Genomic DNA, 24758 nt, shown 5'->3' with positions numbered 1-24758 from the left:
GCTTTTCTCCTATGTCATGTGACAAGGCTCGTTAGAGTCGATATTGACATTTAGGATTGCTACTTCCAATAGGTGGCCCTAGAGTTATAGTATGAAGAGACAATTTGCATACTAAATATTAGCAGGTCACAGCTGTCAAACGCCCACAGATCAACAAGTTATAACCTATCCCATAGATATCACTTATTTCGACTTTCAAGGCCTGTGTACGGACCGTGATGTATAGACCAGTCCACAGATTTCCTGACTAGACTTCAACAGTTTCATATACAGTGGGGCAAAAAAGTATTTAGTCAGTCAGCAATAGTGCAAGTTCCACCACTTAAAAAGATGAGAGGCGTCTGTAATTTACATCATAGGTAGACCTCAACTATGGGAGACAAACTGAGAAAAAAAAATCCAGAAAATCAAACTGTCTGTTTTTTTATCATTTTATTTGCATATTATGGTGGAAAATAAGTATTTGGTCAGAAACAAAATTTCATCTCAATACTTTGTAATACATCCTTTGTTGGCAATGACAGAGGTCAAACGTTTTCTGTAAGTCTTCACAAGGTTGCCACACACTGTTGTTGGTATGTTGGCCCATTCCTCCATGCAGATCTCCTCTAGAGCAGTGATGTTTTTGGCTTTTCGCTTGGCAACACGGACTTTCAACTCCCTCCAAAGGTTTTCTATAGGGTTGAGATCTGGAGACTGGCTAGGCCACTCCAGGACCTTGAAATGCTTCTTACGAAGCCACTCCTTCGTTGCCCTGGCGGTGTGCTTTGGATCATTGTCATGTTGAAAGACCCAGCCACGTTTCATCTTCAATGCCCTTGCTGATGGAAGGAGGTTTGCACTCAAAATCTCACGATACATGGCCCCATTCATTCTTTCATGTACCCGGATCAGTCGTCCTGGCCCCATTGCAGAGAAACAGCCCCAAAGCATGATGTTTCCACCACCATGCTTTACAGTAGGTATGGTGTTTGATGGATGTAACTCAGTATTCTTTTTCCTCCAAACACGACAAGTTGTGTTTCTACCAAACAGTTCCAGTTTGGTTTCATCAGACCATAGGACATTCTCCCAAAACTCCTCTGGATCATCCAAATGCTCTCTAGCAAACTTCAGACGGGCCCGGACATGTACTGGCTTAAGCAGTGGGACACGTCTGGCACTGCAGGATCTGAGTCCATGGTGGCGTAGTGTGTTACTTATGGTAGGCCTTGTTACATTGGTTCCAGCTCTCTGCAGTTCATTCACTAGGTCCCCCCGCGTGGTTCTGGGATTTTTGCTCACCGTTCTTGTGATCATTCTGACCCCACGGGGTGGGATTTTGCGTGGAGCCCCAGATCGAGGGAGATTATCAGTGGTCTTGAATGTCTTCCATTTTCTAATTATTGCTCCCACTGTTGATTTCTTCACTCCAAGCTGGTTGGCTATTGCAGATTCAGTCTTCCCAGCCTGGTGCAGGGCTACAATTTTGTTTCTGGTGTCCTTTGACAGCTCTTTGGTCTTCACCATAGTGGAGTTTGGAGTCAGACTGTTTGAGGGTGTGCACAGGTGTCTTTTTATACTGATAACAAGTTTAAACAGGTGCCATTACTACAGGTAATGAGTGGAGGAAAGAGGAGACTCTTAAAGAAGAAGTTACAGGTCTGTAAGAGCCAGAAATCTTGATTGTTTGTTTCTGACCAAATACTTATTTTCCACCATAATATGCAAATAAAATGATAAAAAAAACAGACAATGTGATTTTCTGGATTTTTGTTTCTCAGTTTGTCTCCCATAGTTGAGGTCTACCTATGATGTAAATTACAGACGCCTCTCATCTTTTTAAGTGGTGGAACTTGCACTATTGCTGACTGACTAAATACTTTTTTGCCCCACTGTATACGAGGGAAAGGACTTCAGGTCAGGAGACCCATGGTCGGTCTGGACATCACAGATTAAGAAAGTTGGATGTGTAAAAAAATAAATAAAAATAATCAGATGCAACTGTGGATGTCAAAAATACAGTAGCATTGTCAAAATTGCAAATCTAGAGATCATACCTGAAATATCTGTTTGGCATAGTTATCGTCAGTTTCGAAGTTGACTTCTTGCAGGAAGCGCTTCAACTCTTTTAAGCTCATTTTGTTGTCCTTGTTTTTATCAGCTTTCCGCAGACATGTGTGGATCCAACTATTGATATTATTAAGGATTACTATGGTAGTGAAGATCTAAATTTTACACTTCCTTAAAGAGGTTGTCCACTACTTAAACACTGATAGCCTACCCTTAGGATAGATCATCAATGTCTGATTGGTGAGGGTGCGACACCTGGATCAGCTGTGCTTGTGGTCGGTGGAGGTGCAGGAACTAACCATTTATGGAACTGCACAGCGCAGCTCAGTCTACTTTCGAGTGGCCGCTGCCGGGTACTGCACATCCTCCCCTACTGATTTCGGGGTGGATGTGCAGTACCCGGCCGCTGCCACCATCAGAAGACAAAAGTGCACTGGTCAACTCTAACTGGTTAGTTCCAGTTGCCGAACACACTGAGAGATCGCACTTCCACCGATCAGACATTGATGACCAATCCAAAGGATAGGCCATCAATATTAAAGTAGTGGATAAGCTCTTTAAAATGACTATGAAATGGGTGTTCAGGACACTACTCAGGAGGTCTCGCAAGAAGATATGGCACATACACAAATCAGTAACCAAAAAAATGCCCCCCAAAAAACATGTCTACAGGAAAGACACCCAAAGTCATAAATGCCCACAGGAAAATTGCCCAAAAGGAAAGTTGCCCACGCAGAAAATTGCCCACATGGAAAATTGCCCCGACCTGTAATATATGTTTTATCGCTCCGGACCCTGAGTCGGAGGTTTGGCTTACCGACTCCACAGATGTGACCCCTGCTATGCCGGTATGTGCCCAATTTTCTGTGTGCAAGTACAGGTTTGACCGTTTGGCCCTCTTTAATAAACTGTTTTAATAAGCTGTTATTTTGTCCATGTGGGTAAATTTCTGTGTGGGGAATTTTCTATGAGGGCAATTTTCCATGAGGGGAATTTTCTGTGTATGCATTCATGGATATGGGCATTTTTCATGGAATCACACTAATCATATTTAATATAGTAGAAGTTAAAAAAAGTACAGAGAAACCGATCAGTGCATTCTTTTAATCAACAAATAGTCAACTTCAACGCAGTCTAGACGATGTTCCAAACAGTGACCCTCATGTCCTGCAATCTGCCACAATCTATCACACGGCCAACTCAACCGGCAATCTAGAATAAAACCACCACATAAATCCAGATATCATCAAATCCATCTTCTAAGCCACCCATCTGCAATCCTAAAATGCCACATAAGGAAAACTAGTACCAATAAAACCAAATATCTGAGAGCTTGGGTGAGTAGCAACTTGCAGTACCCAACAGGTGTTGTGGAAGAACGCCCAGCGTGTCCCGAGAGCTAGAGTAGCTATAGAATAGCTGGAGTGCTACAAGCTACTGATATAGACACCAGATTTTCCTCTGGTTATCGCATATATCCTTGGGGATCACTCGATCTCTCTGGATGTTATTGTAAAAATAGATCAGCGGAGAAAAACCTCTCCCATGTGATCCTTTTACTTCCCTACACAAATGAATGGTGTAGAGAGCGTTGTGCCACGTATGCAGGTAGACCCATTAGCTAGGCTTAGCATTTAGCTCTTCATTTTCAAGAGAAAAACTGAGCTCCGACCTCTAATGATGGATTAGAAAAGCAGGGACGGGACCTAAAACAATGTTGGGTCAGACATTCAGAAAAGTTGTGGAGGGAGAATGGTGGAAAGAGTCTTTGACGTCACCTAAAAGATCTCATATTACAATCAACATTAGGTCCTAGCTACCTGGACTCCGCATGCAAGTTGGATAGCTGCACAAACCACAAACCCCTGCATGTGAACGGAGGCTACAAACCCTAAACCAGTGTCCGTTTCCTACAGCCAGGTAAGCTGTAGCGTGCCAGATGGCAGAGGGGCCTATTACCTCTGATGTGCTGGTGCCTCACCGCACCGCTACACAACGTGCCACTCGATAATTACAAGATCTCAGCAGTAGGACGGGTCATACGTATTTTTATCCTCCGACCCACGCCCTGCGCTTACTGCTCCCTGTAATTAGGAACATACGTGCACTATAAAACATAGTGGATAGTTTACATAATACACCACTAAATATATACGCACAGTTACATGGAGATAAATATGGAGCCGATGTCAGAATTAGAGATGATTATGGTCATTATTCCACAAAAAGCAAGTGCTGGAGAGGACTCTGTATTTATTAGACAGGCCGACTAGCCATACTAGCGATACTTCTGCTGGTGGCTTAGGTATGAAGTGTATACATGCCAGGCAAACTAAGGGAAAAGCAATAGAAGATATATTTAACCCCTTCTCAATGCAGCCATTTTATGATTTTACAGTGTTTGCTTTTCCAAGAGCAACAACTTGTAGTTTTCCGTTGATGGAAGTGTGTGAGGGCTTGTGAGCGCTTTTTTGGTCACATTTTATTTCATTTTTTGGGAGGGAGGTATGGTGAATGAAAAATGACAATTCTGGCAGTCTCTATCCCAACTTCGTTAATGTGGGTTAAGTAATTTTTAACTATACATTTATGTATATTATATTCTAATAGATCTGATGTCTGGAAAAGCGGCAATACAAAATGCCACTTTTTATTTTCAAAATGGGGAAAAGGATGCTGCATATATACATACTTTTTTAAATGTTTTTTTTGTTGCGGTTTTCAATCCCTCTAGGGACCCTAATCCTGTGATCCCTTTCATTTCTGTACATTGCCAAATCTCTTAGATACAAAGATAGTGACAACAGGAGATATCAGCAGGCCCTGGTTGTTAGAACACTCTCCACAACATAGAAATGAATGTCAGTGAATGATGAGCAAAATGACAAAACCCATCTCAATGAGGCCTAAATAGATCATGTCGGGAAGGGGCATATGCAGAAAAAGAAAAGTCAATACCTAATGGCCAATGAAGCAACTAACAAAACTACTTAATTTCCCCCCCAAAAAAAACATTTTTTACAAAGTGAGTGGAAGTGGGGGACTGGTCTGTGTCTCTCCACAGAAAGTGGATACAAGTTATGCCTCTTAGGTATTGAAATTAGGGAATGTCTTCACAGAAAACACATAAGGCAATAAAAGGAAGAAAATACTAATTGGTGATGCACATAATGTCTATGTAGGATCATTGGCAAAGCAATGATGGGAATGGTAAGGTCACTGTAACTCTATGGCAATTATGTTCTCATGCTAACACTTTTCTTTAAGAATCTGTTAACTAAAAAACTAATCTCTACACGTCGTGATAAATTAATCTATTTCTGTTTTCATAATCTAGCCTTATTATTAGGCGGTCTCCACAGACATTATGTGAAGGATACTGCTGAAGCTTCTGCTTTTGGCTCATGGCCCGAGAATTTTGAATAATTTTATTTAACCCTTCGGTCCAGTGAGCAGCTTCTTCGTTAGAGGTGGCAATCAGGTCCAGGTTCTTTCGTTGACCCTTAAAGATGATGGAGAAACACCGATCGCTTGGGACCTCGCTGGCAAACCTCTTCATCCCTTCGGTCTCATGGCCTGGACGCACATCTTCAACGTCATCAATGCTGACTGACAAAAAGAAATGGAAATTAAATTATTTCTTACTTTTAAAAAAACACAAAACTTTCTCATGTCCCCTAATTGCTACATATACATATTGGATCACATAACACTTACTTGAGACAGATGCTCAACAAGAAGCCCTAACTTAGCAGCACCTTCTCGATAAAATCCAAATTTTAAAATTGTTAAAATAGTTACAAATTGTGCCAAAATAGTCATTACACTATATGACAACGGCACAAAACAGTATCTGATACAGCACAAGATTAAAAAATGAAAAAAAATTATTTATTGCGTCTTTATTCAAATGTAATTTCTTAAAATACTATACTAGAGTATATCTCGGGCTGGATCAGATGCACATTTTGTTATGACTTCTATCTACCAAGACCGCTCCGTGCCTCACCAGTTCCATCCGTATGCAGAGGAGTGGATAGCCCATATACCGGAACAAACATATGTACATTGGGAAGGGTGAATTGTATCTGTGCTATATTATATAAAACCCAAATAACCAAAGTCACTGCCATAAGAAGATTCATCATTTTCATAGAAACATAGAATGTTAGAGTTGGAAGGGACCTCCAGGGTCATCGTGTCCATCCCCCTGCTCTATGCAGGACTCCCTAAACATCTCATACAGAGGCTGGACAGACATCTGTTTGAAGTATGCCAATGAAGGAGAACTCACCACCTCTCTGGCAGCCTGTTCCACTCATTGATCACCCTCACTGTCAAAAGTTTTTTCTAATATCTAATTTGTATCTTTTCCCTTTCAGTTTCATTCCATTGCTTCTTATGTTTCCATATGCAAATGAGAATAATGATGATCCCTCTACACCGACAGCCCTTCAGATATTTGTAGACACATATTAAGTCTCCTCTTAGCCTTCTTTTTTGCAAGCTAAACATTCCCAGAACCTCGTAGGACATAGTTTGCAGTCCGCTCACCATCCTGGTGGCTCTTCTCTGAATTTGCTACAGTTTTTCAATGTCTTTCTTAAAATGTGGTGCCGAGAACTGGACACAGTATTCCAGATGAGGCCTGATCAATATACAAATGCCAGTTGATGGGTAGGGATCATTAGATTAATGTAACACTTGTAGTCGCTGTAACACACAGAGTTCATGAAGCTACGGATCACAGTAAGTAAACTTGAGTGCACTAACTAACATTAAAACGATAAGCCAAAAAAAAGCAAAAGTAAGGAATCCACAGGACCCCACAACTGGAATGACAAATGTAAATGGTAACTTGTTTAGGAAATTCTACAAGTACATTGCAGGTTCATTATGGTAAGCTTTTGCAGTTACAGCAATTTTCTAATGGATACAAAGTAACCAGATCGCTGTCTTCACATGTAGGCCGCCACCATGCATTAGATACCTCCGGTAAACTGCCCCTGCATTAGATACCTCCGGTATGCTGCCACCACCACCATGCATTAGATACCTCCGGTATGCCGCCACCACCACCATGCATTAGATACCTCTGGTATGCCGCCACCACCACCATGCATTAGATACCTCTGGTATGTCGCCACCACCACCATGCATTAGATACCTCTGGTATGTCGCCACCACCACCATGCATTAGATACCTCTGGTATGTCGCCACCACCAACATGCATTAGATACCTCTGGTATGTCGCCACCACCACCATGCATTAGATACCTCTGGTATGTCGCCACCACCAACATGCATTAGATACCTCTGGTATGTCGCCACCACCAACATGCATTAGATACCTCTGGTATGCCGCCACCACCACCATGCATTAGATACCTCCGGTATGCCGCCACCACCATGCATTAGATACCTCCGGTATGCCGCCACCACCAACATGCATTAGATACCTCCGGTATGCCGCCACCACCTCCACTATGCAGATTCTGTATTTGCAGCTGCAGGATATTGAGCTATGACAATACATCTTTTACAAGGAATCTTATCCATTAGTTGCAATTTATTTCCATTCTGTATTTCCCTGCAGACAAATGATCTCTGCAGAACGTCTCCTGTCTACGGCTCTGTCTCTCCAGGAAACAGGCAGATTTATAACCATTCTCCCAACATGAGACATGGAAAATCATTACAGAAATTAGATACAGTGCGGAAATTTTTCAAAAATAAAAAGACGAGATCATTCATTCAACTTTTCTTTTGGATGTAATACCACAAGCAACTGGTGAACAAATTTGGCAAAATTTCTAAAAAGAAACAAAAAAATCTAATCCTGACCAACCATGCGGTAGGCTGGATGTAAATAGTATATGGAGGGATACACTACAACTCTATCAACTGTTTAGTGGCCACTGCCGGGCGCTACAGATCAGCTCCTATTGAGAGTAAGATCTGGGCCGCATCTCTGCAGTAGCCTGAGAGTGCATGGAGCGGCCGTGCTCCACTCCGCACAGTCCCAATTTGCAGATCTAGCAGTTCTCGGGAATGCTGAACTCTGTATAACCCCACCCACACCACTGATAGACAGCTTTCTGTGTATACTGTGCATAGGCAGAAAGCTGCCATTAGTTAGTGGGCCAGGGATGCACTACTTGGCAGCAGGTTTACTAGTCCTCTAGTGATAAGTTTCTGCTGAGTAAACAGTGATTTTATTAAAGCTACAACAAGTAGCTCAGTGAGTGGCACATCGCTGGAATGATGGTCTCTGCCCCTACATCACGCGGATCTCAAATTAGGTAGCAGAAACCTGGTTACAGTTTCCCTTTAAGGATAGTTCATCAATATAAAGTTAATAGACAACTTCTTTAGTGCAATTACTAATTAAGACTATGTTCACACGTTGAGTTTTTACTGACTTTTTTTCTGCAGGCAAAACCTGCTCTCTTGGCAGTAAAGAAGCCGCTAACAAAAAGCAGGTTTTGCTGCGTTTCTCAGGATCCCAAAGTTCAGCTTTGCTTCCACCACATCAACATGAATACAATACAATGCAAGGAGTTCTGCCACCAATGCAAGACACATGATGTGACACCAGAAAACCATTTTGGGAAAAAAGGGCAATTTGATCAAATTATTTAGTGGAAAAAGATTTTTATGTCTGGAAAAATAGTGACTATTCTGAACCCAAAAGTTCACACGAGTTCTTGAAAAAATACATAATTACAAATGTAACAGCTGCGGGAGGTAAATTGGTTGGGAATAGTTCACCTAATGGTAATGCATTGAGTTTGGAGGACACAGTATAGTTTCACACTTTACTTGACCAACTCAAGGACTGACTATTGTTCAATTTCACACCTTGGTCGGCTAATGTTTACTTTACATGCATCACATGCATCACTAACCACTAATCCTAACTGGCATTTTCAGGTGAGGAGACCAACACATTATGGTCTAAACTTGGGAAAAAAAAAAATCACACAAATAAATGGGTTTCACATACTATTGTACCTGCTTTTTTCACTAAAAAGGCAGCAAAACCTAATACCTGTATTTTTTGCTACATTTTTGCACTTACTCATTGCTTTCTATGGCTGCAAAAACGCTGAAAGAAGTGACATGTTTCAAAAACACAGGAATTTTCCAATTCACTCAGGAAATAAAAACAAGGTGTGTGCCTGAGATTTTGGAAATCTCATAGATTTTGCTGGCAGTGTAAAACGCAGCTTAAAATGCGCATTAAAAAAAAGCAGCAAAAACACAACGTGTGAACATAGCCTTGGATGGAAAATGTTAATATATAGCCCTGATGTTGCATATTTGTCTTGCAGTCACAGTAGCGTGCACCTGCACATTTACCCCAATAAAACAGACATATTTTAAGACGTGAAAATACCATGTCACATTCATTTCACGTGGCTTGGATGTGCCAGTTGACTTTGTTTTCTATGATATGAGTGAGGAATCGGATGCATTTTTTCTCTCCTTATTGCGATTACTCTTATTCTTCATAAGGTGAAGAATGTATTTATTTTGGAAATGATGCCGCTGTACATTTTCAACCCAATAGCCAAATACTTTCCGAATGCCATGGATGAGTCTATTTCTTTTTTCCCCGGCAAGCACAAAACTAAAGGATGAGGTGGAGCAGGTGGAAGTGCCATTGTAAATACAGATGCTTCACATGGACAAACAGATCGGGGGCACAATGTCCTACGGGTCATCCTGATTATACTCGGGGTGTGCCGAATCTGGCTCTCGGGCTGCGTGCCAAATTCATCTGCTGTCCAACCGAGAAGGGATAAAGCACAAGTATGGAAGGCAGTTCAACACAAAGTCCAGTCATAAAAGGAGAAAGTCACAGCAAACATTGGCTGGAAGCGGATCTCTCTGATTTTTCCAGTGAATAGAGGTCACACCCTGCCACTTCTGTATTACCGAGCGTGTACAACAATGGCCGATACTCCTGTTACAGCAATCATGTTCAGGTTAATAACTCCATATTTGTTCCGCAAATATTCGGTGGTCAAAGAAAATCTGACAGATTTGTATGTCAGAGCGTAAGCGGTTTTCATTATTTCTTACCCAGTAGCATGTGTAAAATTAACTATACAATTACATACGTATTGTTACAGCGGTCCGAGGATGTCGGAAGCACATCCTGTCCTGTGAGAGTACAGAAGTCTTTCCCGCAAAAGTGAAAAACATGCCTAACCGTGCTATACGGACCTGGTGTTATAGAGGATCTCTACTCTCTGCCGACATTTTTGTTTTAGCAAATATGTGAGTACCCTATGAAAGAAAAAAAAAATCTGGAACATGTTTTACCCTTGTTTTAATGCTCTATTACTCTTACTAGAAACTTATGAAAAATTGACAACCGGGTGTAACAAGTTAGGAGCGTGTTACTACATCCTGAAAGTGTCCAATCAGTGCTGCCTATTCAGAAAATGTAGAAACACGCCCCCTTCAATAACCGATAGGGAGCAGTAAGAAGGTCGTGGAAGTCTGACAGAATGGACCGCAATGTTCAGAATGGCCGGTGGATGTCCCCCGACCAAAGCTCTGGTCAGGAGAGCTGCGACCAGTCCAAGGATTTGAGCTCTGGTCAGAGCCATGGTCAGTTCAAGGACGCAAGCTCTGGTCAGGAGAGTCATGGTCAGTCTGAGGATGCAACCTCTGGTCAGGAAAGCCATGGTCAGTCTGAGGAAGCAACTGGTCAGGAGAGTTATGGTCAGTCTGAGGACGCAAGCTCTGGTCAGGAGAGTCATGGTCAGTCTGAGGATGCAACCTCTGGTCAGGAAAGCCATGGCCAGTCTGAGGAAGCAACTGGTCAGGAGAGCTATGGTCAGTGTGAGGACGCAAGCTCTGGTCAGGAGAGCCATGGTCAGTTTGAGGACGCACAATCTGGTCAGGAGAGGCATGGTCAGTCTGAGGAAGCAACTATTCGGGAGAGCTATGGTCAGTCTGAGGACACAAGCTCTGGTCAGGAGAGCCATAGTCAGTCTGAGGACTGAAGCTCTGGTCAGGACAGCAGCAGCCAGTCCGAGAATTGCGATCTGTTCTCGGTATGCTTTATACTGCAGTCTGAATGCGATCTTATAGTTAGGAGCGGGTCCTTATACTGTGGAACTGTCCAATCATGCTGACAGTATCATACTGTAGAGACACACCCCTTTGACAAAGTGTCAGACTATAGAGACACACCCCTTAGGTTAGAGTTTTGGAGGAAATTAACTTAATTCCCTCCAGTAACGTTCAGGTTTCAGTCACGAGGGCAGGCCAGCGCAGGTTCAGTCACCACTCTGGGTATAGAGAGCGGAGGCTGTAACTGTGGCCCCGGCCCTGACTGACAGCAGCTGAATATTAGGGACGGCTCTCAGTCATTGCGGTGGATGCGGTTACAGCCACCGCTCTCTATACACAGAGCAGTGACTGAACCCGTGCAGGTGCTCCCCAGTAAATGAAACAAGAACGCTGTCGAGAGGAATAAAGTTCATATCCTCCCAGCAGCAACAACGGAGGTCCAATTGTGGGCGCCAGACAGGTTCAGAATGCAATTAACCTGCATATTGACCCCATACCTGCAGGATAATATCGGTTTTATGTGACCGGTTCCCTTTAATGCACTGTGATTCAGGCTTTAAAGGAAATACCGGTATATCCAAATTTAAGGTACCATACAAATGTAAAATGTCATACCAATGGAAGTTAATAAATCACAATGTAACACTAACTTACTTTTATGTTTACTTATCTTCCTAAGGAAGACTCGGCAGGATATCGGAGATAGAGGCCATACGCCAACATGTAAATGTGCGGTTAACTTTGGTTTCATGGTTTCAGACGATCAAGGAATTTGCATGAAGCACAATACAACATGGCTTCAATCCAAGAAGGTTATGTATTCCGGTCTGTTACCTCGACATTCACATAAACTTACTGCAGCTCCACAATAGAGCTGTGCACAAAGCAGTCCTATCACACAGGAAGCTGCAGATAGAGGGCTCATAAATAGGAAAGGTCAAGTAACACCAATCACCCCCAAAATAAGGATAATGTATTCCACATCATATTACAACTACACCAGGGCTGAGGAGATTAAGATCTGCCATAGTAGTCATAAGATACATTGCCTGCAAGGGTAGCCCCTGGGCACATTCCCTGCAAGGGTAGCCCCTGGGCACATTCCCTGCAAGGGTAGCCCCTGGGCACATTCCCTGCAAGGGTAGCCCCTGGGCACATTCCCTGCAAGGGTAGCCCCTGGGTACATTCCCTGCAAGGGTAGCCCCTGGGCACATTGCCTGCAAGGGTAGCCCCTGGGCACATTCCCTGCAAGGGTAGCCCCTGGGCACATTGCCTGCAAGGGTAGCCCCTGGGCACATTGCCTGCAAGGGTAGCCCCTGGGCACATTCCCTGCAAGGGTAGCACTTGGGCACTTTACCTGCTAGGGTAGGTGCAGGGCACATTACCTGCAAGGGTAGCAGCTGGGCACTTTACCTGCAAGGGGAGCCCCAGGGCACATTACCTGATGATGCTGGAGTTTGCTGCTTGGTAGCCTCACAGATTACAGCTAATCCTTGGGGATCATAAAAGGGGGACACCCTGTGATCACAAAATCACTAGGAAACCCTTGTAATAAAAAGGGGATTGTGCACAGTGGACAACCCCTTTAACAACAGATTATTAAACAACATCTCTCCTCGCTTTTCCAAATTTCAGTGGTAATCATGAAAAACTAATTTTATGCTTCCTGCATGCATGAAAACTGACAGCTGACAGTTTGGGACGTGGTATGACTGAGCTGATGGTCTAAACTGTGCTGATAGCAGAGTCACTTTTTCAGCCTTGGAAGAGCACAGAACCTGGCCGAATCCAGGGATCTGGTCAGATTCAGAGCACAGCTTGTAAGCTGTATAGCAAACAGCTTGTAAACCCTGCATTCCTTGCCCAAGTGACCGGCCATGCAGATAGACTGCAGAGGTGGCTGGTAACCTAGGCAACAAGCAGTACAAAATGGAATTAAAAATCTTGCTCTTCTTGAGAATGGAGAGGATTTTTAATAACTTGCATGTTTTTTTAATTTGCAATTTTACCCAGTTACGATGTTGAGAAAACCGCTTTAAAAGGTTCCTTTGCCTGACATTTAGCCAGCAGTACTACCCATGGAGCAGAGCTGGTTCTTCACACAATAATGTGGGACATAGCGTACCTGTCTAATATAAATGCATCATACTTTCTTTCTCTACATCGGTATGTTCCTAATACCATGAAATAATCTGATTACTACATGTGGATTCAGATTACACACTCTGTGGAGGAGGGCACCAAATACAGCGGCTTCAGCCAAAATAATATATACACAAACTGTGAGCTCAATACAAAGACTTCTAAGACCACAAGTGTTTATAGTGGTAATGTAACTGGGGCACGGCCAGAAGGCACAGCGGGGGCATGTTATTACGTACCATGCAGCAAGTATAGCTTTCCACTTACCATACAATTCCAACATGAGACGTCGGGGCTCAGCGGATAAACACTTTCAGGCACTTTTGATGTTGGGGTGAGACAAGAAACAACTTTGAACATCACACATAGAAGTCTGGAAGCTATCCCCAACATCAATATTAATGAGTATGGATGTGTATTATACATCATACACAGTCTTCCTATTACAAGACTGCATCAAGTAAAACAATCCTCCGAGTCCTACTGCTCCATTGTGTATAGTAGGACTGTAACAGATACATAACACACGGGCGGACAACCACGAGAACGCTCCCTCCCAATTACTGCTTCGTGTAAACATGGAAGCGATCCGTTGATCAACGAGCAAATGTTCATTGGCTGATCGCGACTTAAAAAATAATTAGTCGGCAGCACATGTCTGACAATATGCAGACTATGTGGGAGCAATGACCAGTTTACATCAACCTAAGGAAAAGGACCTTTGAACAAACGCCAAATGACTAGATATATATTTTACGGACGCAACTTAAGGCCAAAAATCTGCCCACATAAAAAGGGAAGCCATCTGGCAACAATCATTTTCACCAAACATCCATCCATAAGCTCTTACCAAAATCCTACAAACTGCATGGATTCCACGTCCGACAGGTGAGAAGTGATCGCCACGATGACATATTTGGGAAGGAGACAAGCAAGAGGGAAACTATTTTCCCATATGTCTGCTGGCTGTCAGTGAATGAAAATATTCTTATTTCATTCCAAAATATGAAAATGGAGCCAAATCCAATGGTTCTTACACAGAGGCATTCACAGCAATGTCTCCAGGCTCGGCAATCCTCCGTGAGCTGAAAGCACAAACCTCTTTCACGAATTCATTCTTGGCTACTATGAAGTAGTGCAGGTATACTGTATTCATTTGGCTCAGGCTGTTGGCTAGTCTGGACACGACTGTAGCCGTAAGAATTGTAAATGCTACCGATGAACAAATTATATGGGAAAGTTAAAATACTGTCAACACACGTTTTGATACAGGAAAGATATATATCTTGGTACCGTGTTAGCCAGTAGATAGAAAAATATTTAGAATTGAGAGTCCTCAGTGGTTGATACCTTTTAATGGCTAACTGAAAAGATGGTAACAAACTGTAAGCTTTCGAGACAGCACAAGTCTCTTCATCAGGCAAAGACTGAAATAAATTCTGAAGAATCACATATTTATGCACAACATAGCACAGGAAAAAACAAAACAAAAGGAAAAACCATGGATAAGACAGGTGGCATGAAGCAGAATTACCATCAGTGATAAACAGTTATGTCCATAAATATTGGGCCAGTTCTTAGATTTGTTCTACTTTATAGATCTATCACCAGGTTTCAGCTTCACCTATTGTAAGTAGCAATCCTAAAAGTCAATATTGACCCTTTAAGAGCTTTGCCATATGACTTAAGATAAAAAGCCGAAGCAGATACTTAATTTGTCAGATATAGGTAAGGCTTCTTTCACACTTCCGTCTTGAGACGGCCGTCATGATGCGTCGGCACGACGCATCGCCGGACGTCGTGAAAAGATTGTGAAATAATGTGACTGATGCGTCGAGTGTGGATTAAAATTCTGGAGAGAGAGAGAGAAAAAGAGAGAGAGAGAGACGAGAAGAGAAGAGACACTTTTTCCCTGAAAAAGATTGTGAAATAATGTGACGGATGCGTCGAGTGTGGATTAAAATTGTGGAGAGAGAGAGATAGAGAGGGGGAGAGAGAGAGAGAGAGGATGAAACGGATGGCCATCAGTCACTAATACAAGTCTATGGGAAAAAACAGGATCCTGTAGAAAAATTTGCAGGATCCTTTTTTTTCAAAACTCGACAGACGGATTTCGACGGGAGAGAAAAGACGGAAGTGTGAAAGAAGCCTAAGGCCTCTTTCACACTTCCGTCTTTTTAGATCCGTCACAATGCGTCGTTTTTGGAAAAAATGCATCCTGCAAATGTGCCCGCAGGATGCGTTTTTTTCCCAGACTTGTATTGCAGACGGATCGCGACGTATGGCCATACGTCGTGTCAGTCGTGCACTGGATGCTTCGTGTTTTGGCGGACCGGCGTCACGAAGGGAACGTTTTTTCGTACGTCGCATCCTGCACTTTGGAGTGCGCATGCCCGGGCGGAGATCTCTAGCTCCTCCCCGGGACTTTAGAATGGGTAGCGGATGCGTTGAAAAACTGCATCCGCTGCCCACGTTGTGCTGAATTTTAACAACGTCCGTCGGTACGTCGCGCCGACGCTTTGTGACGGCTCCGTACCGACAGAAGTGTGAAAGAAGCCTAAGCCCTAGAGTTCTAGCCTTCTACCTATCTGAAGAGGATATCTGAATATTTAATTTTCTAGAGGAAGGAGTAACTGCATGGCCTATGAGTCCCCTTACTTTGGCTTGGCATTCTCCACAAGGAAAAACGTTCCCCCTTAGATCACATATTGTCTATAATGGTATCAATTTAACACATATGTAATCTAAAACTGTTAAACATCTTCTGACTTAACCATTTAATAAATTCCATATGAGTACAGTCACACAGAATCCATATGTATTCCATGCCGATTTTGCAGCAGATCTACTACACATTTTACTCTGTTCATTGAAAATAAATGAACATGCTGTGAATCTGCAGAGTCAATTTCTGCAAGGATTGTGTGAATGACATTTGCTGCAGATTTTCGACTTGAAAAATCCAAATGGAAAATGTGCAGAAAGTACCGATATCTGCTGAGTGTGAACATATCCATACAATGGCAATCATCACCCTTATGTTAAGGAAAAAAACAAAAACAAAGCTAAACTTGAGCTCTTCAAGATGGAAAAGTTCATTCATTTAGGTTTAATAAAAATAAAGGGCGTAATGGAAAATTTAGAACACATTTTCAGAGACATGCCGAACCGGAGGTCACAAAACTGAAAACTTAGGAAATACTAAAAGTTAGTAAAACTTAATTCAGATTAGCAGCAGCCTCCTCACCCTTTTCTAAACAATTTGGAAACTGGTTTTATGATGCCATTATGGATTTGTGGAGAAAGCTCTGAATGGTTCCCGTCATGAAAAGAAAAAAGTCTCAACATCAAGCCACATTGTGGGAGACCTATTATTACTGATAAGAAAAAGGTAACCCTGAAGGAGCAGCAGAGTTACCAAGCAGAGACTATCTGTCCATGTGACCACAATAAAACGTCCACTCCATAGAAGGGGTCTTTATGAAAGAGTGGGCAGAAAAAAAGCCTTTGTTTACACACAAAAATTGTAAGGCTTGTTTATACATTGCCAAAAGATATGTGGGAAAGACCCCAAATGTATGGCGGAAGCTACTGTGGTCAGATGAGACTAACTGAGCTTGTTGGCCACGATCTAAAAGCCTATCACCCCAAGAACACCATCCCATAGTAAAACATGGTGGTGGCAACATCATGCTATAAAATTGTCATAGTCAAGGGGAAGATGGATGGTGCAAAATACGGGGATATTCTTGAGCAAAACCTATTTCAGTCTGTCAGTGATTTGAGACTGGAACAGAGGTTCACCTTCCAACAAGACAGTGACCCAAAGCATACTGCTAAAGCAACATTCGAGTAGTTTAAGGGGTAATGTGTTAATCTTTTTGAGTGGCCTAGTCAAAGTCCAGACCTTTATCCAATTGAGAATATGTGGTCAGACTTGAAGATTTCTGTTTACCAGAGGAAACATCTTACTTGAAGGAGTTAGAGCAGTTTTGCCTTGAGGAATGGGCATCAATCTCAATGGCAAGGTGTGGAAAGCACAGAGACTTATCCAAAGCGACTAGCAGCTCTAATTGTAGCAAAAGGAGGCTCCACAAAGTACTGACTTTAGGGGGGTGAGTCAAGGTGTAGCTGCTGCCACCAAGTACTGCAGCCAAGGTGCGATTTAAAGAGAATCCATCATTAGGATTAACCCTCCTAAGCAGCCTATATGGACATGTAGGTCATATGAAGCTGAATAAAATTATATCTTGATATTTGGGATCTGATGGCTTATTCTAAGGAAATCCATGTTGTTCTTAATATGCAAATTATCTGTTAAAGGGAACCTGCCATGTCCCCAAATGCTTTTAACCAGAAAATATGGGGCCAATCTTCGGGTTAGCATTATAAAGCCGTGTGACAGCCGCACTGAAAGCCTACTCAGGAAGAAATTAACTTTTCTCCTCTCGGCAGCTTCAGGCTTTTAGTCATAGAGGTGAGGCTTCAGTCATGGCTTAGTGCATAGTGAGTGGCGGCTGTAACCACGCCCTGCACTGACTGACAGCCGGATCAGCACTTCCCCCATAAATATGCACACTTGTTTTGCTCAGGTTTGCATATGTTTTCAACAGGGAAGCGGAGTAAGTCACTATATACATAGGCTTATAAGGCTCAGGGGACCCGGTTGGGACATCACACTCCTTACTGCGAAAGCGAATTACGGTTGTATGAACCCGGCTTAAGATGAGACAGTCCCAATGAAGATGTCACATTCGGCTGCATATCATGCCATGTGTTTGGTGACTTTAACCCCTTCCAATGATTACGTCATTGGTCGACCTGTAATATCAGTAAATAAGAACAGATCAGTGGCCAGTGCTCCAAAGGGAAGGACGGGCTTGTAGGTTCTGATACGTAACAATGGCAGGAAACCTGGACTATCACAGGGCTGTCAGGGAGGGTTGTGGGTGGACCCGCTGCAGATATCTCTGTCTCTCTATGAAAAAACAAAACCTTTAAGGAAAGTGTGAGAAACTGCCTGAGATTTTACAAACCCTCAGATAACAGAAATAATCTATAAAAACAGACAAAATTGTAAGCAAATAGCGGCAACTGCATGATGATCATACGTAATGGACAACTTGGTGTCCAGGTCTTCTGCTCCTACAAGTCATACTGCAAACAGCAATAGTACGCCTGCCTGTGTACTTATACAATGCATTTACATGGGTAAAATGCCATCGGCCGACAACCACTTATCTTAGTTTGTGTCTTTTTCTTGTTGCGGTAATTTTACATGGTGACTGGATGTAAGATTGTAATGGTCAGGTTCTGTCCGAAATGAGATAAAACACGATAGCTTTCTTCCAGAAGCAGCGCTGCCCTTGTCCACAGCTCATGTAGGACATTGAGCTCAGCGCCATTTCTTCAATGGAGCAGAGCTACAAAACCTGACACCATCTGAGGATCTGGTGCAGTATCTGGAAGAAAGCAGTCACGCGGGAAAATGATTTAGATTAACAAACTGCAGTAAAAGATGTCTTTACTTTACTGTAGGTGAAGCCAAAGGTCGTTCAGGTGGCCGGACAAGATTCAGCCACCATTTCACATTGCACTTGTTACTGGTTTCCCTCTGACAGGACAGAGTTAAAGGTAATCCAGCAGACGGCTCAGCGTTCCCCGGCCGCGGCAGATGCAGCGCAGTGAAGCCTGGCCGCCATCCAACATATCCTGCATCCTGAACACTAACTCTTCATTAAATACCAGTTCTCCTGTCACACGGTCATGTATGCTTTACCTTCAACCCACCATGCTGCTCAAATAAAATGTGTCACATACAAAGAATCACGGCTCATCTGACTGCATCTAAAGGAAAAATGAAGTACTCTATCAGAGACAAATCATGTTCTGAAGTTCTGTATACAGGAGTCTGGAGGGAAGTGCAGTGAGGCGGGAGTGTGCACCTCCAGCTCCTCAGCCTCACGCTGTACACCCTGCCTAGCGGCACCCTCCTCTTGTTGATTGACAGTTCCTTTGGCCAATAACCTGACAACCAATCAGAAGAGGCTGGCGCTATGCAGGAAATACAGCATATACCGCGTGAGGCTGAGGAGTCGGCTGTGCACAGTCACGACCCACTGCACCTCCAGACTCCTATATACAGATCCTCAAAATACGATGCATCACTGCTGCAGCAGCAGCACTCAAAGGGATTGGCTTGCTTTTCTTTAAAAATGAGTCTTGGTGCACCCTTCGCATGGCCAAACCTTTAAGAGCACCTTCCTTCCTACTTGTTTTATATCCACATCAGCCCTTCTCTGGCTCTTTAAAGTTAAAGCTGTCAATCAAAGGAAAGGGGAGGAGAGAGAGAAAACAAGTAGGTGGGAAGATGCAGTTTAATAATTTTTGGCTATGTCAATGGTTTACCGAACGCCTGTATTTGGTTTAGACAGGCATTCTGTGCAGAATTCCTTTAAAGGCCGACATAGAATGTTAGAGTTGGAAGGGACCTCCAGGGTCATCGTGTCCAACCCCTGGCTCAATGCAGCATTCACTAAACCATCTCAGACAGATGTCTGCCCAGCCTCTGTTTGAAGACTTCCATTGAAGGAGAACTCCCCATCTCTCATGGCAGCCTGTTCCACTCATTGATCACTCTCACTGTCAAAGTTTTTTTCTACTATCTAATTTGTATCTTCTCCCTTTCAGTTATTTATATTTGTAGTTTTGGGGATGGGAGGTTGATGTTCCTGACAGGTTCCCCTTAAGTTTTGCTTTGCGTTTGCTTCCCAATAATCGGCCAATGTACACAGACTACCAAACACTCAACAAATGAGCAAAACTTTGGCTCATCAGGTGAAAGGCTGTTAAGCCTGCTTTCAATCATTGTTCGTGGCAGCACATCACTTTGTGTAAACAGGAAACATGCTGTCGAGTACAATGAAAGTCTATGTGGCCATTGAACAACCAGTGATCGAATTTTATATAGCCAATCAGTGGTCGTTTAATGCCCACCATTGGTTGGTGAACGCACCCCAAGTCTGGAAATACACCTTCGATAACACATTTCCCAAACAGCTTTCTCTCCTGATCCAATCCTCATATACATAAATGCTCGGCTTGGCCGCCATCTGGTGTTGACATAAAGTTGGGAGGTCCCCAAACAGATTAGTTTGCCCCCGGAAATCATCAAGTTTCAAGAAAAAACATCTAATGTGTATGGACAATGTAATACTTTACTCCTTATATTATCTTACAGCACCCATAAGGCTCCAGATTGATGTATTCGGATGCTTGCGTTGGGTCTATGTGGAATTTTTATCTAAATTATGCAGAGCAAAAATTATGTCTTGTTTTATTGAATGCAATATTACAAAGGTAATCTTCAGTAGAAAAAAAAATGAACTTGGCCACAGGGCTTCGGTGTGCCTCCATACAGCTCTGCCCGAACATGAGGACTAACAATGACCTCCTGAAATACTGCGTGATACTGTATTAGCTTAAAAAATGATCAAGTAGAAAAGAACAAAAGTAACGGCACACTTCAGACATACGTTTATGAATAGATGCCACCAGAACTGGCTGCAGACCAATGCAGGAGGCCTGCCAGGGAAAAAGTGGAGAGACACATTATAAGACGGTCAGCCAACCCTCCCCTAATACACACGTTAGGAGAAAAAGGCCGGCATCTTAGATTACGGACTGTTTTGCTCTAAAAGAGACAAGCCGCGGACAGAGGTCTGCCAGAGGCTCATAATGCTGTCCCTATTAAAAACTCAGGCTGGCATGTATGTAGGGCGGAGGGCTCAGAGGAATACTTCTTGGCTAACCCAGGGTTTGGTCAACAGCTGAAGTGTTTTATGTGTATGTGTGTATAGATGAAGAATAAGGATTCTTTAGTCCTTAATCAAACAACCCAAAAAAACATTATTACAGGTTATTCTGGAGTCTGAGCCATCCACATGACAAAATCATTACAACATTTTCCAAATATGACATTATGCGTGGATGGAAGAATAAAAAGCGAGTTTCCTGTCAAGCACATCTGAGAAGTAGTGACTTGCCACATATCTAACCCTACATGGAATACATGTGTAGCCGGATGTATGGTTGCAGCTGGAGGCTTTGTATGTCCGTGTATGTTCTGCATTTGGTACAGACGTCTTTATAAAGTAGCCCACTCACTCACACCAGAAAATGTCGATTTTCGGAATGCCAGAGAATACCGAATACGTCAGCAGACTAGAAATGTGAAGTTTTCTCTGTAAGCTGAAGGATCTTTGGTTTCCAAAGCTCAAGTAACATGTTGTGGCGAGATCCCAAACCTGAACATCAGACAAGGTAGGAGGAGCAATACCACAAATATGTCCCCCTGCCGGAGACAGTAAGAGCTTACTGAATGCCTACAAACAAGAAAACGCTTTTATTTACATTAGTAAAATTCGTCTCCTGGTTAGGATCTTTTGTGCACTTGTTGCAGAAGATTTTTCTGCACCAAAAACCAGAGTATTAGCCAGAATTTTTGACCCAGTTCGCACGAATGGGTGAAATATGCTGGAAGAACGGACGACTGGAGAAAACATAGTGATGGGTAAAATCCACAAGGAAAAATAAGTAGCATGTGGATGAGATTTCAGAAGTTTCATTCATTTTGCTGATACTCTAAAACGCTGCGTTTTCTAGCCTTGAAAAATGTGGGAGAATAAAAAAAAAGGTGGCAAAAACACAATGTGCGAACAATTGAAGTGGTAAGTTCAAGTTTATAAGTTATCCCTTATCAATTGGATAGGCGATAACTTACCAATTGCTGGGGTCTGACTGCTGGGACACCCACTGATCCAGTGGACCCTCATGTGAATGTAGTGGTGGCTGATCAGGCGCACTATTGCTCCATTCATTCTTAACGGGAGAGCCATAGATGGAGGAGCACAGCGCTGGTCTGGTCTGCAGAACTCCCATAAGAATGAATGGAACGGCCCTGCACATGATTGAGCACTGCCCCATTCACATGCGGTGATGGTCAGTGGTTACCAGGATCAGTGGGGTTCCCGGCGGTCAGACCCCCAGCGATTGGGCCGTTATCCTTTCATCCTGAGAATAAGGCATAACTTCCAAACTTGAGAATACCCCTTTAAGGTATTTTTTTTTTATCTAAAAATTATGAAACCGCATATATTTTTAATGGCACCATTATTGGGTACACATAATGTATTGAATAATTTGTAATATTTTTTTTTTTTTAAAGGAAGAGAGAAGGTGTAGAAAAAAAAATGTATTCTGTAATGGAATTTTGGGGGTTTTGCATTTACTGCCATCAGTGTGCGGAATTGAGAATATGTTAACTTTATTCTGTGGGTTTTCATAATTGGAGAGAATAAATGTATGTAGTTTTTATATAGTTATTATTCTAGTTTATTAATATTGCATAATAACAGTGGAACAGTATGAGGGATTCTTTCCTTGTGGAAAAGTCCTGTTTTCCCCCTTTGGGGTAAATATGAGTTTTTGGTCATTTTTCCTTACAATTTTTGTAAAGGTTTGGGTGACTTTTAAATAGAAAAAGGAGAAGATTTCTGGCATTGACATGAACCATGCAGGGAGAATAAAAATCATGTTCCATGTTTATTTTTCTTATATTTTTTTCCTTTAGTAAAACAGTGTGTGTGTGTGAGCAGTTGATTGCACTTGCAGGTTACCTATTGTTTACATTTTGTAAAAAAAAAAAAAAAAAAAAGGTAGTACCCAACAGGTGTAAGAAATCGTTAGGGATCCAGGCCAGAGACTGAACAAGTGGTAGGTACACTTTCCAAGAGTAATAAAAGTGAACTCGTCACCAAGAAAATGCAGCAAATCCTCAGACACCATATTATAGAGCAGGGGGAGGTGAGCAGATCAATATATAATTTTATGAGAAAAAATTCAGTATAACTTAAGTTTTAATCATTTAATCCTTTGCGCTTTCTGGGATTTTGGGTCCAGTGACTGACAGCCATCTCTGTATGCAGTTATACAACGAAAGCTGTCAGTCACTGACAGGACCGCCCACTGGACCCAGAAGCCCAGATTAATCCACTCTTCCTGCTCTACAACATGGGGCCTGCAGATTGGACAGCATTTTCATGGTAACGTGTTCCCTGTAAACTTTCTTCCCAATTTTTAATAATCAGCAAGCACTTGAACAGCCAGCAAATCAGTGGGGGTAGGGACCCTCAGACCCCCGCTTATCGCGCAAATAACACCTGAAAAGTGCTCAGCACGGCAGGCAGGAGTGCACACAGACAAGAGTACAGATTCAATGGAAAGCATAGGATACGACGCTAACCCTGCGCAGTGTGCGCCTATTTGCTGTGCTGCGCATTTCCCTGGGGTTTAATGTGTGATCAGTGGGGGGACTCCCACCTATTTACTGCAAATTTAATGACTGCAAAATATGAAAAAAAAAAAATCAGGAAGAAAGTTTAGTTCCTACTTAATCACTTTCACTTTACACCCCCCAACAGAGCTGGGTTTGGTCAGCGCACTCACACAGACAGCACAATCACCAATGTTAGTGCATTTCATTTTCCACAACGCAAAACCATTAAAAAAAAAATACGGAGATCACTATTCCCCTCTATTTTGGAGATGAGAACAGTGCATGTAATAACCGGCAGCGTCGGCCATTTTTGATCATTTCAGAGGTAGTTTAAACCCAGTCAGAGGGATTTTCTGGGACTTCACAAATGAGGACCTATTTCTATCACAAGCCATCAGTATCAAAAGTGGTGGTCCACCTCTCAGCACCCTGTTGATCTGCTGACTGAAGGAGCTCCGGTTCTCCAGCAAGCGATGCATCTGCTGTATTGTTTACCAGACTTTGTACGTTCGCTAGTGGGGGTCCTCGTTACATCAGCTCATTGCTCAATAATAAGACCTATAATACCAGGCGCAGCCAAATAAAATGAAAAATAATACTCTACATACAGTTTGGAACATTCATCAAGCAGAATGTCTTTCAAGACTAGCGCCATATTTATTATATGTATAATGTGCAACAAGCACTGCCAAAAAGTGAGATAAATTTTGCAACACATTTCTTGCACAGATTAAGCCAGCTAATAGGGGGTATAAAGTTAGAACAGACAGTCTTAACATGTGCAGATTTATCAAACAGCCAGAAGCACCATGACAAATCTGGGGAATTTTAAGACGGTCTAGTCTCCTCCACAATGAAAAAGTTGCAGCGATTGCTGACAGCGTGGTATTTATCAATGACTTTACTTAAAAGGTGTTTTCAAAGTACATTTTAGTCAACATATTATTTAATAAAAATAAGTTCCACAATTGGATGGGTTAAAAAACATGTTCCTGTGGGGAGATAATCTTAAAAATGTGCCCCTGCTGTGTACTGTGTAATGGCTGTGCCTGACTGTACAGGAACCTGGTCTGATCATACCACATCTCCTGGCCAGGGGAGGAAGCAGATGAGTATACAGACAGGACAGCATGGGAT

At 42.6% G+C, this 24758-nt stretch overlaps 1 protein-coding gene across 3 annotated transcripts in view; it reads right to left on the bottom strand.

Annotated features, from left to right (window-relative positions):
* Positions 1-24758, bottom strand: part of PLCD1 (phospholipase C delta 1) — a 146578-nt gene that overhangs the window by 24312 nt on the left and 97508 nt on the right. For all 3 annotated transcript variants that reach the window (XM_077268703.1, XM_077268705.1, XM_077268706.1), the window contains exons 3-4: positions 5433-5661; positions 2040-2169 (exon numbers count right to left, since the gene is read on the bottom strand). In XM_077268703.1, coding sequence (XP_077124818.1) covers positions 2040-2169; positions 5433-5661 — 359 coding nt within the window. The remainder of the gene's footprint in view (positions 1-2039; positions 2170-5432; positions 5662-24758) is intronic.

The sequence above is a fragment of the Ranitomeya variabilis genome, chromosome 6, assembly GCF_051348905.1.
Source record: "Ranitomeya variabilis isolate aRanVar5 chromosome 6, aRanVar5.hap1, whole genome shotgun sequence".
Taxonomy (NCBI): domain Eukaryota; kingdom Metazoa; phylum Chordata; class Amphibia; order Anura; family Dendrobatidae; genus Ranitomeya; species Ranitomeya variabilis.
Note: the sequence above shows the minus strand (reverse complement) of the source record. Positions and strands in the feature narration are given on the sequence as shown.